Source organism: Rousettus aegyptiacus, unplaced genomic scaffold (genome assembly GCF_014176215.1).
Source record: "Rousettus aegyptiacus isolate mRouAeg1 unplaced genomic scaffold, mRouAeg1.p scaffold_m13_p_14, whole genome shotgun sequence".
In the NCBI taxonomy this organism is placed as follows: domain Eukaryota; kingdom Metazoa; phylum Chordata; class Mammalia; order Chiroptera; family Pteropodidae; genus Rousettus; species Rousettus aegyptiacus.
Genome location: NW_023416289.1, coordinates 58,365,539 through 58,378,871, shown reverse-complemented (window position 1 = coordinate 58,378,871; position 13,333 = coordinate 58,365,539). Strand labels below are relative to the sequence as shown.

At 54.7% G+C, this 13,333-nt stretch overlaps 1 protein-coding gene across 11 annotated transcripts in view; it reads left to right on the top strand.

Annotated features, from left to right (window-relative positions):
- The first annotated feature begins 249 nt into the window (after positions 1-249).
- The window catches only part of FAM169B (family with sequence similarity 169 member B), an 80,213-nt gene continuing 67,129 nt past the window's right edge, over positions 250-13,333 (top strand). For 6 of the 11 annotated variants that reach the window (XR_001596514.2, XR_001596513.2, XR_004954354.1 and 3 more), the window contains exons 1-2: positions 268-309; positions 12,938-13,071. Coding sequence is in view for 8 of the 11 variants with exons in the window: in XM_016141831.2 (XP_015997317.2) it covers positions 282-309; positions 12,938-13,071 (162 nt within the window). In the remaining 3 variants the exon portion in view is untranslated. Of the gene's footprint in view, positions 310-787; positions 2,626-3,438; positions 5,593-12,087; positions 13,072-13,333 lie in introns of those variants that run through there. The other 5 variants (XM_036232015.1, XM_016141830.2, XM_036232019.1 and 2 more) reach the window with 4 other exon arrangements.

Here is a 13,333-nt window from a genome sequence, read left to right as displayed (position 1 = left end):
GGCGGTGCGAACGGTTTACTTTTGCGAAGAATCAAGGGGAATTAAGTACTTCTTGGAGGCGGTGACCCCCCGCTTTGCGAACTGTCTGGGGAGCCAGGGGTCGCTAGCGAAGAAGACTGGGTGGTGGTGGCCCCAGTGCAGGGGGCGGGAGAGAGGGGGACCCGCCACCCCCCCCCCCCCCGGTCCCCGGGGAGGTGGCGGGGCGGGAGCAGCGCGGGGCGGGGACGGCGAGGTGAACTTGGGCTGCCCGGGGGCGGGCGCAGAGCCGCGGGAGCCGGAGAATGGAGGCCGAGGCGGCCGGGGCCGCAGGTAAGGGAGCCGCGGGCCGACGGCCCCTCCCCGTGGGTCGGGTTTCAATGGCTGGGCTGGCCGGGTGGCCCGGAGCCCCGGCGCTGCAAAACGAGACCGTAAACAGCGCGCGCGGCCAGCGAACTTTCCCCCAGTCGGCGCCAGGTCTCGCGCCCGCGCACCTGTCGCCGCCCGGGAACGAGACGCGCGGGCGGGCGCCGCCGCCCCCGGGGGGGCCTCGGTCACGGGCGACCCGGCGTGGCGAGCGCCCTGCCTTCGCGGCGCTCGTCTGTGAAACGGGAGCCGCGCGGTCGGGGAGACGTCGATATGGAGCTCGGGGTACAGCGGGCGCCCGGACCCCGCTCCGGGCCCGCTAGCTCCGCGGCGGGCAGCGAAGCCTGCGTCGCAGGGCGCGCCCGGGGACGGGGGCCGGGCCCGAGCCTCCCCCGAAGAAAACGCGAGGGGCGCGGCCGGGCACGGGGCTGGCGCGGGTGCTGAGCAGGTGCGCGGCGCGGGCCGTGTGCGTGCGCCCCGTCTGCCGGTCCCACGACCGCGGGCAAAGGGCCCAAGGGCACATTTCTCAAAACACCATCGTTAAGCGGGTCTTGGAATAAAAACAACACAGTTTCATTAACAGCGTCGATGAGATGCCTCGGAACCTAACTCCTGTTTATTTCAATTAGCCTGTGGCCGATCCGGTTTCATTTTACGTTTCGCTTAAAGCCACAGAACCTACCCTTGACTTTGAGGACTTACTGGACTCGTTTTTATGACCTGCATTTAAAAGCTGTGACTTTGACTTTGTTTTCCCCTGATTTCAAGTGAGTTACAGAGAGAAGGGGGCCAGTCACCAATTTCTATTTAGAGAGGAAGATACTGTTTCATTTTTTATTTCTTTTATATGGTCCTTTCTGGATTGTTGGCCATCCTAGCTGTGGACAGTGATTGCTGTTGCCAGTTTATGTCCCATAACTTTTAACGTGGGGAGTCCACACATGGAGCCAGTGGCTCAGTCCACGCTTTCTCCCCTCCCCTCTGCCTCCGAATGGCACCCTGAGCCAGAGAATCCCGCCCAACTCTTGCCTTACAGCTGGGCGTTTTCTACCCAGTTTTACTAATGGGAAAAGTAATGGTTAATTTCATCTTCTGGAAAAGTGTAGTTGGTCTAAATGGTTTAAGAGTTTTCCTGTGTTTCCTGTGGCTTTTCTGGTTGCCGATGGCCCAGATGACACATAGCAGTTGCCCATTAATCACGTCCACATGCACTAGGTCCTACTGGATTGGAGTTTGGCATAGCTGAACCGTTGCCCAAGCTTCGACAGCCCATTTCCAAAAGGAGTTTGAGCAAATCATGTCTTCATGAGACTCCTTCTTCCTTTAGTAAGGATGTATTCAGCTAAGAATTGTGCCTCCAGTTGAGGCTGTATTGAGTCCCCACTTCGCTCTAGTCCTGAAATGGAGAGAGAGAGAGGGAGAGAGAGAGAGAGAGACATTCGCATGGGAGCTGTGCTCTGTATCAGATGAGGCTTCTCAGTATGTGTGTCAGGTGGGGGTACTCTCCAAGGGGGCTTTGGGAGTACCCCCGGTAATTCGGGACATGCTTCAGGGCCACACACATTGCCCCCCAGCCTCCGGAGTGTGTGTGTTTTTAATTTCCCCAATGCTGAGCCCTTCCTAGGCTCTACCAGACCATCTGTTGTTGTCATTTCAGCTCGGAGCACAGTGGAAAGGGAAGAGGAAGCAGACACAGTCCAGGCCTGTTACTCCCCGCATCCTTCACCTTGAGCTTCCCTCATCTATAAGATAAGGAATCGAGCTGCCTTGCAAGGATCGAATGAGACCCTGTGTTCGTCAGAGATGACTGTGGGCCCTTGCCGAAATTTAGAGTAGACACAGAGACGGCCATGTGTTTGCCTCCTCTTCTGTTTACACACAAAATCGCAGCATTTGTGAGAATTGCCTATTTTATAATCTCCATTTAGGAAGTCAGTTTAGTGTTCCAATTTAGGAAAGTTAGCTGTTGGACAGTTTGCACTGGAAGTAAACAAAGCAGAGCTTTATGGACAGGAAAGCCAGCAGGCGAGGAGGGAGGTCCACGACGACTTGAACTTGGGTTGGGGAGCAGGGACAGTGGCGAGTCTGATAAAGGAACCGACCGACTGGGCGGGGAAACGTGATGGGATCCAGACACCGTGACTTCGGGACATCTCTCATTAGAGACACTGAAGGGTCGGTCAGCAACACTTTCTCCAGAGCTCCGGAGGAATCGGAAGGGCCAGTGCCTGCCCCGATTTCCACAGGGGACCCCCATTGCCGAGCGGAGAGAGGGCGGAGCAGGTGAAGGCCCAGGGTGGGCATGCCCTGGGTGACAGGAAGGCAGGAGCCGCAGGCATCACTGCGACCTGCAGGCAGGGCCTGGGGCTGAGTGATGCTGAGGCGGGTGCAGATCTGGGCTGGCCAAGAAGGAGGGTCAGGGGAGGGAGGCCAGCGGGAAAGGAAGGTGGTATGTCCCCGGCCCCCTGGGGAGCCCCGCCCAGCCGCCGTTTCTAGAGGGTTCACAGGGATGAGAAGGAGAAGGCTGCACGCAAGGTCATGGTGTGAGTGAGGGGCGGTTTCCCTTGCGTTCTTGGTGGGGGAGACTTCAGCACATTTTCGAATCTACTCCCGGGGGCACTTCGCTGTGCGCAGGTGCGGCGCTGAGGTCTGTCCTGTCACTGTCAAAGTTGAGCCTCATAATAAATAGTAAATGCAGACACTATAATTATCCCCGTTTTACCGGTGAAGATGCTGAGGCACGGAGCTGAAGGACCTTGCCTAAGGTCACCTGGCTAGTAGGTGGCAGTGCTGGGATGTGGTGTGACTCCCCAGAGAAAGCGAGGAGGTTTGAAGGGGAGCCTTCTTTCAATCCCCCGAAAAGGTGGAGCCTCAGGAATGGAATCATCCATGAGCCAGGTCCTCAGAGATGACCTCTAATCAAGATGAAACTTAAATATTCATCAGCCATTTGGGATCTTGTCTAGTTCAAGGTGTTGAGGCGTGCCCTTAGGGAGAGGCCCGTGGAGGTGGTGAGTTTGGGGATCTCACTTCCTGGGGAGCAGGGCCTTATTGGGGGAAGTGGGTGGGGGGCTGGCATCGGGCGTAATCGCTGTCACCGAGTGTTTTACTGGCCCTCAGCGAGTCTCTGTTCCTTCGCCAGCAGGGAAGGGAAAGGACGAGGTGGTCCCTGAAGTCCACGTGGCCGTGCAGTATGTCGGCTACTCCTGCGTCATGTGGGGATCAGTACTGCGTGCGGTGGGGCCCGAGGTGGCTGGTGCCTGACCTTCTCCGGGCAGGATGGTGTGAGCGGCCGGGTGGCCAGGACTCGGCCTGGGCGGTGGGAGGCAGTGGGCGCTGAGGTGTTGTCTTTCTGACCTTTGAAACCCTAGTCTGGTGGCCGGCTGACTGGCCTTAGCTGGGTTCCTGACAGCAGCTGGCTCGCTGCTCTGGCGACATTCTCACTTGCAGCTCGGCCCAGGGGAATTCCAGGGGGTTATAGAAAATGGCTGTGCTTTCTGCCATGCTGTGCGTGCTGTAGAAACGAACTTCACGGTAAAATGCAATCACGTCGCTGGTGAGATGCCCCCGGGGTCACGTGACTTTCAAAGTCAGGTTCCGGGTGATGGCAGCTGCAGTTAAGTGACCGTCAGTGGCGACTGAAGGTCTGTGGCCTTTGGACAGCGCGTGTTAGGACGTAGCAGCTGTGGTTCGTGAACCCCGGGCCTCCAGTGGCCCCATCCTCCGCTGCGGGGGTTCAGGTCCAAGGCCAGCAGTCCGCAGGCTTGGGTTGGGGTGGGACACACGACATGTGGAACTACAAAGGCCACTGTCCTCTTAAATCCAGGTACGTCGTTCCCTGTCTGACACCTTCTCCGGCCCGCTGGGAGCCTCCTCACATCGGGCCCGGCGTCCGTCAAGGCCTGGACACCTTCTGACGCTTCTCCGCTCCTCCGAATCAGGGCCACCACCGGGCATTGCTCGAGGCTCAGGGCTGGGGGCTTGGTTTCCTTGACTTGCAGAAATTAAGACAAATGTGTTTTTCTTGGAAACCGAGTCTCTAACCACTACTTGCAAAGTCCATTAACAGAGAGAGAAGGTCAAGTTCATGTTCTTGCATTTTGCTGAAATAAACCCCGATCAAAGTCCCCGAATGGTCCACTCAGCGGTGGGTGCCGGAGAGGTCCCCGCTGGGTAGCCGCTGCCATTACGTAAGCCTCGTGCGTGGCACTCTTCCCCTGCACCGTTGTCCTGTCTTCGGTGAGTGTGCGTGCGTGGGCCAAGGGGCACAGTGTCCAAACGCTGAATTACAGTCGGTTGTTTGTTTTGACCTTTATGCCTAACAATAAGTGTGGTTTCCGTAGCGCATGTGTGTTGCACGTGTGTTGCACACATTGGGGCTGTTAGAACATCTTGGGAAAAAATGCGTAAGCTATGCAGAAATAAAGGTGTTGCTTTGCATTTTTTCGTAACATGAATATTGAATAAACATATTAAAATTTTAAACGATACTTGGGGTAAAAACACTGATAAAACAAAATCTGTCCTGCAAAAGTGTAGTCTAGTTATTTATTGATGAGTATCTGTTTTTAATCATAACTGTTAAATATTGAATTAAATATAAACCTGAATACGTACATAACAATGAAATATCAATTTAATTGAAGACAGATCATCTCGTTTTCATGTCTTGCCTCCTTTTAAATTGCGATTCCATCGTCCTTGCGCTAATTCCATTCTCTCTCCTATTTTGAAATGGAATATTTATGTTTCTGTTCTTTTAGGAGCTAACTTAGAAATTTTAATGTGCACATTAACTGTAATTAATTCTGAAATTAATCAATTCTAAACTTTCTCCGGAGTGCTATGAGGGCCTCAGAGTGCTTTTGCTACAGTTATCCCATTTCCAATTTATGTGCTGTTGTCTCGACTGACTTCCTGTTGAGGTCAGTTTCCCTTCCCCGAAAGGCACCCTGTAGAAATAACCTGGGTAAGAATCTGCCAGTCATCAACTCACTCGGGTTTCGTTTTTCTAAACGTTACTTTATTTCACCCACATTCTTGGAATTTCCCTTTGCTAGATGGAGGATGGAAGTTGTTTTCCTTTTGCACTTAAAGATCTTCGTCCATTGTTTCCTGGCTCCCATCGTCGCCGGCGGGGTGATAGCTGTCCAAGTCATCGTCGTTCCCTCGGGAGGGTCTGTCTTTCCCTCCCGGCTGCCTCCGGGGTCATCTTTCTGTGTCGTTTTGCAGCTTGACCAGTGTGTTTAGGTGGGTATTTTTCTTTCTCTTCCCAGATTCTTTCAGATTCTAGAGTCTGAGGATAGGTGTCTCGCATTAATTCTAGAAACACTTCAATCATTATTTCTTCAAACCTTGTCTCTTCCTTATTCATTTTGCTCCTTTTGGAACTTCGGTTACATTGTTGCTGGACCTCGTCATTCTACTTTCTATCTTTTTTAACCTGACTTACATATTTTTCACCTGTCTTGTCTTTCCGTGCTGCATTCTGGGTCACTCCTTCAGATGACATTTTTCAGTAGATTGGCTATTAAAGACATCCAGTCCTAGATGCTCTACATTCTTTCCTCTTTAGAATCCTATGGGGCAGTTAAAAAATCTTAACTGCGCAAATCCCCTGTGTAAACATCTTTAAACATATTGAACATCCCTATATTCCATGTCATTGGATAATTTCGGTATCCGCGGTCTTTGCGTGTCTGATTCTGTGTTCTGCGTTGACCTTTTCGTGGAAGTTTATTTTCTCATGTATTTCGGAGATTTTTTGAAATCAGGTCTGAATGGCCCCAAAGCCGGTGCCCTTTGCCCTCATGCCCAAACCGCGCTGTGTGGCCCGATGTCGGGGAGGTGTGACAAGGCGGCATCATTTTGTGGGTGTTCCATCTGTCTTTTCAAACTGGTTCATAATACCCGAAGGGAAATGCGTAGCATTTTCGAATAGTGCACACCTCCTCCTTCTGCTGGCAGGTTCACCAGTCTCCTCCTTCGGAGAGAGCTGGGGTGTTACCACCTCACGCTGTTTCCGGTCCCAGTTCCCAAATGTGTCACCATTGGAAAGCTACTAGCTGCATTTCGGTGACTTGAGCGGACGGGAGGGGTTTTGGAGCAGAAGGTCGGCCGGGCCCCTCGCCCTGCCCACACGCCCCCTGCTGGCATCTGGCTCAAGCCTGCCATCCCTCCCTCGTCACCTGCACTGCCACCGCTGACGAAGGCTCTGCTGGCAAGTTCAAGATCGGGTTTGAGTTCCGGCCGCATTGCCAGCTTTCCACGTCCAAAAACTGATGCTCACGCTTTGTGCTTTCTTGACTTCAGAGGGGGCGATGTAGGTCTCAGACAAGTGAGGATTTGTGGAAGCCTTTTGTAAACTGGAGAACACTATACAAATGTAAGGTGTAAAGCAGTTTCTCCCAACTAGTACTTTAGAAGCTTTGTTTATCCACAGACGGCGGAATATTAACTTTCTTTTATATTTCTTTTTTCCCCCTGCCTGTGAATTTTCTGCTTGTAGGTGACACGTTTTATTTAAATATTCTCTTGTTTGTAATTTAATTTAATTTAATTCCCATACCCCTACTCCCCTCCCCTTTGACAACCGTCAGCTCATCCTCTGTATCTATAGGTTTGTGTCTATTTTTTGTTTTCTGGTTTTTTTTTGCCTTACATATATTTTTTAATTTAAAACTGAGCTGGTATTAACCTTGATGCAAACGTTCATATTTGGCTCAGACTTCTCCATCTCCTTTTCCGTTTTCCGTTTTCTATGGTTTGCCCTTATAAAAATGCAGCTGCACATTCCCAGGTACTGGGAGGAGACCACGTCTTCCCTAAGTAAGCCATCGTGTAGGTTTGAGGCAGGCCCGTTCTCGTCCGTCGGTCCGTCCTCCACGTGCGGCTGTCCAGGCGCCGAGTCTGCATCGGCTGCCACCCAGCGTGCACCGCCCAGTGTCGTGGAGAGTGGGGGCCGCTCCGCCTGCAGCCGCCCTGTCACTTTGCGCATGGCCGGGCAGAGAGAAGCTCGTGTCCCCCCTCTTCCGAGGCGGCGTCGTTCGCGGTGTGGCAGACGGGTCGCGTGCAGGGGCGTGACTCTTCCAGGTGGGAGTTTGGGAAGCCCGTTAGCCACGGCAGTCTGGGGTCAGTTCTAAGAAACGTTCTCCCGTGCCTCATGCGCGAAAGCGTCGGGGTGATGGGTGTTGTCCCCCCGCGTCCCGTGCTGTGTGGTTCGGGCGCCAGTTCTGCTCGGCAGGTGGCCCCCGGAGCCCTTTCCCACCAGCGTGGGGGCCGCCACCAAGGCCAGGTGCTGTCACCTGCACAGCGCAGAGCCGGGCTGTCTGCGTCCTCCTGAGCCCCGCCCCCCAGGAAGGCCATGCCATGCAGGTCCCAGTCTCCTGCAGCTGCAGCAGGCGAGGACCCCTCTCTCGCCATCCGAACGAGGAAGCGGGTGTCAGAGGTGCCGTTTCCTCCTGTCTGTCCGCGATCGCCCCCGAGCCTGACGCTCTTCGAATGCAAAAGGAACAGTCCTGCAGTTCCGCCCCTGTCCTTTTGAACGATTCAAGGGGAAAAACAGTTTTATCTTGGTATCATTTGCCTAAAAGTAAGACTCGCCCGAAGCTCCCATTATGAGACCTTCATATTAAAAGCAATTAGGATTGCATAAACCTTCGTGTGGGTGGCTCAGAAAGTCATCTGCATATTTTACCATCTTAGATTCGGGACGAGTGCTTTATTCACAGCCAAGGCAATGACAAGTTGCAAATTGGCCAATACTAAATATGCGACAACAGAGCAACAGGCTCCCTGTCACTTACCGGGCACGAAGCCGTCCCCGCCACCACCTGCCGACCTTTCTCCGCGGGCCCGTCACTCCCTGACAGCTCTGCTCCTCTGCTCAGAACGTCCCGACGCGCTCCGCCTTCTGCCTTCCAACTTTCCTTTTTTTTTCAATTCTCCGCTAAGAATATTTTGGCGATCAGATGCTCTTCAGAAACCAACGAAAATAGCCAGGCGCGTGTTTGCCTCACCTTCTGTCCTCTGCCCCCGTCTGTGGGGGACAGCTCTGATGACACCAGGGCCCCCGTCCCCGGTGTCCGCGAGCGGCTGGCGTTTGCTCGCCTGTTTGCCGTCCACCTGGTAGTGACCGGCCCTCCTGCCCCGACGTTTTTGCGGGGCGCCGTTCTACAAGGTGCGTTCGGTCATTTGTCATCAGTCAGTGCTTCGGAACAAGGGGTCCCCAGGGAAACGAGTTTGGGAAATAAACGCCGGGTTAAGAATTTCTAACTCTGATCGCTGACAGGCACGTGAGACCCCTCCCACCCCCGCAGCGAGCCCCCAGGGCCTCGGCGGGCCCCCTCTTTGAAACTTTGAAACGTGCCAGCTTATGAAACCCCCGCCCACACCACACCCCGGGGAGCCAGTGTTCTGCAGGACTTTTTTTTTTTTTTTTTTTTTGCAAAAATGCAGCACGATACAACAAAAGCCATAGAGATCGGTGCACAAACCTTGGATTCTGTGACTTTAAATACCCACCAGGCCCCGCCTCACGCGTCGGTGGGTAGTTCTCACTGTATGCAGCAGCCCTCTTTAAAAAAATAAATAAATAAACAATTATATTTTAAGTTAAAAGTAGTTCTCAGTGCTGAGGCGGCCTGTGGTCGGAGGCCTGGGTGAAGCACGTGTCTGTGAATACAGAGTGTTCGTACAGCGCGGCGGGGAGACACACAGCTCGGGGACCGGCCTGGGCCGTGACCTGCATGCCTCCCTGGACACCGGGGGCCCCGGTGAATTCCGAGCACCGAGGTGGAACGTGGGACTCTTCTCCCTGCAGGCGCCACCCCACCGCCCTGGCCGGGTCCCCTTCCCGCTTCGGGGACCCTGCCACCTCCGGTGTCCGAGCTCGTGCCCTCTGCTCAGCTCCGAGGGGGTCACGCCAGGGTTAAGGGTCCCTTCTTACCATGATTTCCTTTTAGAAGACGTTAATTTGTGAAGAAAAAAACCCAGACCACTTACGTGAACAAAAAGACAAGCAAACCTACAAAACTTCCTTGCAAGCGATATCTACTCTTAACCATTTTAAAAAATAACGGTAGAATGTTCTTTTGTAATTTTGCATCCTTACATTTTTTTTTTCATATATTTTCACAAGCGAGAATTGTTCTTTTTGTCATTCTGGAATGACAAGCCGCATGGCTAAAAGGAATCAGTGATTATAGCCAAGTTTTTCCAGCGACATCATGCCACGTCATCAGTTACCCGTGGGCAGAGGCTTTTGGTGAAGTCGAAATGCGTAAGACTGGGGCGAGTGAAATTTAAAATGCCTGTATCAATGTTTCTCATGATTATAGTCCCGTGCGAGAAGAATTACACTTCACGAAAATGAAAGCATTTTCCTGATCTACGTGGTGAGGTGGTGTTTGGAGAGACTATCGTGCAAGCGATACTGAATCCGTGATTAAGTGCCAAGCATTGGCCCCTTTGAAGGTCTTCATTGATTAGCGTTGCTGTTTACATAGGGAGAGCCAAAAAGTTCTGGGAGCGCCCTCGAGCATTAGGCCTTACCTGACTGACCGGCAGTGGCTGGCTGATAGCCAGTGGGTGACAAGCAGTGTGGCTCGGAGGAGTGTGACATTCCGTTTATGAAACCTGGGAACTCAGACTTTGTCATAACGACCCTGAGCAGGTTAAGTCTTTTCCCTGGAAAGATGCCGTAAGACGTCCCATGGCTTTTCTTTTTCCGATGACTGCAGCAAACACATGCTGAAAGTGAATTCTTAAGTTCGGGGTTCATTTGGGGATTTCCATTTCTTTACAGTCTGTGATGAGTTCTCATTTCCACTGCGGGCCCCTTTTCATAAAAGCATGTTACATCATACCGAAAAGATTACATTCTTTTGGCTTCGGAAAAGTATTTCCTGTTCAGCTGAAGCCATTAAAGCCCGTTAGCATGTCACATCTGGACGCCCCTGCCCGGGTCTGCCTTCCATCACGAGCAAAGCGGGTGCGGCGGCCTGGCTCGGCCCCCATTGCGTGCGCAAGATACCCCAGACTTGTTTACTTCCTCAGGGTCTCTCTGCACTGACCACGTGTGCCCTTGTGGTTTGGAGCGGGGGGAGGGCGGGGGTGCGTGTCTTCCCTGGGATGGAGGCAGGAGTGTGTGTGTGTGTGTGTGTCGTGTGTGTGTGTGTGTGTCTGTGTGTGTGTGTGTGTGTCTTCCTCCTGGGTTGGGGAGGGGGGTTCCCCCTTCCTCCTGGTTCAGGAGCTGTCTTCCCAGCTGGCATGGGATGCCCTCTCCCCTCTCCTGCCTTAAGCGGCTCCTTTCTTCACACTGGCCCATTTTCCAGACCCGAATGTTGTTAATCCACACATTTTCTGTGTAAGAGGAAGCTGCCAAGCTTTCCTGATGGGGGACGTTCCCCAGAAGGAAGGAAACTAATTAAAACCAAAGGCTGGTGTCCCCAAGCTGGCTTGGGGTGCAGCAGGCCATGTGCGGGGTGCTCCTTCCGGGTTTTAGAGGTGAACTGAGTGTGGGCGCACGCTGTGGTGTGAGCGCCAATGTTCCTTCTCCTGGAGGGCTGGTCGACATTCCCGGGGAGCTGCCCCACGCAGCCCCCACTGTCAGGGCATCCTGGATTCTGCCCGGATCCCGCTGAGCAGACCCCGAGGGGCCTCCTGGGCCAGCCGGGCAGGCATGGAGCCTGAAGGATCTGGGGGCACCGAGTGCTTCGTGGGGGCCTCACGGCCCAGCACGTGCCGGCAGGAGAAGCGGTTTCGTGGCGCGCGAGCGGGCAACACGCGCTCACTGCGTTTCTCCCGGCCCCGCGGGCCGCGGGGACACCGGGCAGAGGGCCCCCTGGGCTCCCTGGGAGCAGGCGGCCTCTGGTGTCGGTGGTCCTGAGCGAGGTACCCCCACCCTGTGCCTCTCTGGGAAGACCAGGACGACCGCCGTGTCCTCCCAGGCTCTGGCCACAAGGGCTGTCGAGGGGCCGAGTTCACCTTCTCTGCGGGGCGGGGCTTGACAAACCCCTACAAGACACAGGGCCAGCGCCCCAGAGCGAAAGCCGAGGGTCTCTCCTGGCTCCTCGAGCTGCTGGCAGTGGATTCGGTGGGACGAGCACGCAGGACTGTGGGTGCCCCGCACCGCGTGCGAACGCACACGGAGTCACACGCAGCCATCTCACCCGAGGGAGCCGCTTGCCCAGGTCGGGGCTCGGAGAGCGCTCTGAGCAGAGAGCTGGGCTGCAGGCCGCCCCGTGTCCCCAGTGCTCGGGATGGCAGGGCGGGGGGCAGTGGTCAGCGTGGGGCGAGAGGCGAGGGGCGAGGGGCCTGGGGCCCGACAGCGCAAGCAGTGCGCACGCTGCAGGCAGCGGGCAGAGCAGGCGAGCGGCCTTCGCTGTGCGGGGCCACGTTCAGGTGCGCAAGGCCCAGAGGGACGGGGCAGCGTGGGGTGCCGTGGGTCCCACCCCGGGCCCAGCTGGGGTTCAGACTCAGGGCGCCGTGACCCCGAGCCCTTGCCTTTTGGGGCTCTCAGAAGGCTCCTTGGTGTGCTGTGTTTGGGATGGGCCTCGAAGAAGGTGAGGCGGAGGAGCTGGGGGCGGGGGGCACCACACGGAGCGGGCACGGAACCGGGAAGGGCCTTTGGGGCTTGGCGGACGAGACCCTTTGGATGGGGCCGTCAGCAGCTGAGTGTCGCATGAGGTTGTGACATCAGATGCACCTCATGCCCCGCCGACTAGCCAAACGCCCTTCCTCCAGGCTCGGTTTCCCCACCTGTAAACAAAGTGAAGCTCAACTCAGTGGGCAGTTTTTTCGTTGGTGGATGGACGGGACGGAGGACAGAGGCCAGGGCCCGAGAGCGTCAGGAGGGCTGGAGAGAGGGCGCAGGCTGAGTTCGCGGTGAGCCCTGAGGAAGCGGCCATTGGCCCAGGGATGGGGCTGTGCCAGCCAGAGAGGGAATCCGACATCCACACAGAATTGGATGCCGTCGATTCGTATGATTATCTGAGGATGTCGTCTTTCTCACAGAGCGTGGCGATAGGGAAGAGATGCCGCAGGTGCAGACATGGAGTTGCGAGGCCATGCTCACCTGTACATCTAAACTCGCTTACAAAAAGCAGACCGCTTAGAGAAGAATTGGCAAATCTTAGCAACCTGCTTGTATGTGGACATGAGCTGGCAAAATTAGAAGTCAAATCGGATTTCGTCAAAGTCATCCAGGTTAACTAGTTCGTCTCGGCTCCCGAGATGCCTGCGTGTGCATGTGGCCGCTGTGTGAGCCCGTGTGGAGGTCCTGGGAAGCCGCCCAGTGTCCTGGGTGTGTGACAGGAAGGCTCTGCAGCGGCCCCAGAGGGTTCAGCTGAACCTCACATCTCCTTGGGGCTGGTGCCAAGCTTGTCACCAACACGAGTGGCTTTTATTTTCTTTTGGTTCCTGCAGCTACACTGCTTTTTTTTTTTTTCCATTAATAAAAAAACAAAAAACCAGGTGAACATCATTTTCAAAGAACGTGTTCTTTTGGGTGTCTTTTAATAGTCAAGAAAGAAGTGACTTTCTCATTAACAAAAGAGCAAAACCGGTGTCATTTCTGGCCTTCCCTTCCGCCCAGCAGGCACTTACCCGGTGGATGTTTTGGAAGACGACCCCGAGGGACAGCAGGCGGCAGCCCTGGCTTACTACGCCAGGCTCAGGCAAGGCGCGCAGCCCACGACGGAGGCGTTCTCTCTGCCCACGGGGGAGCAGGTACGACTTTCCCTGTCGGCAGAGAGCTGCGGAAATATCTGACTCGTTAGGAAGTAGGATGCTAATGGAAGAGTATTTTAGATGAAAAACAAAACAAAACAAAACAAAAACCCTTCTGGAGTGAATACTATAATAATTTCGCCATGAGAAGCAGAGAGTCCCGGGTTGGGATCTTGTCCTTGAGCCAGACAGCCCGCTGTGAATCTCATGTCTAGCACTTCCCAGCTGTGTGACCTCGAGCAGGTGTCTTTTCCTCTCTGGG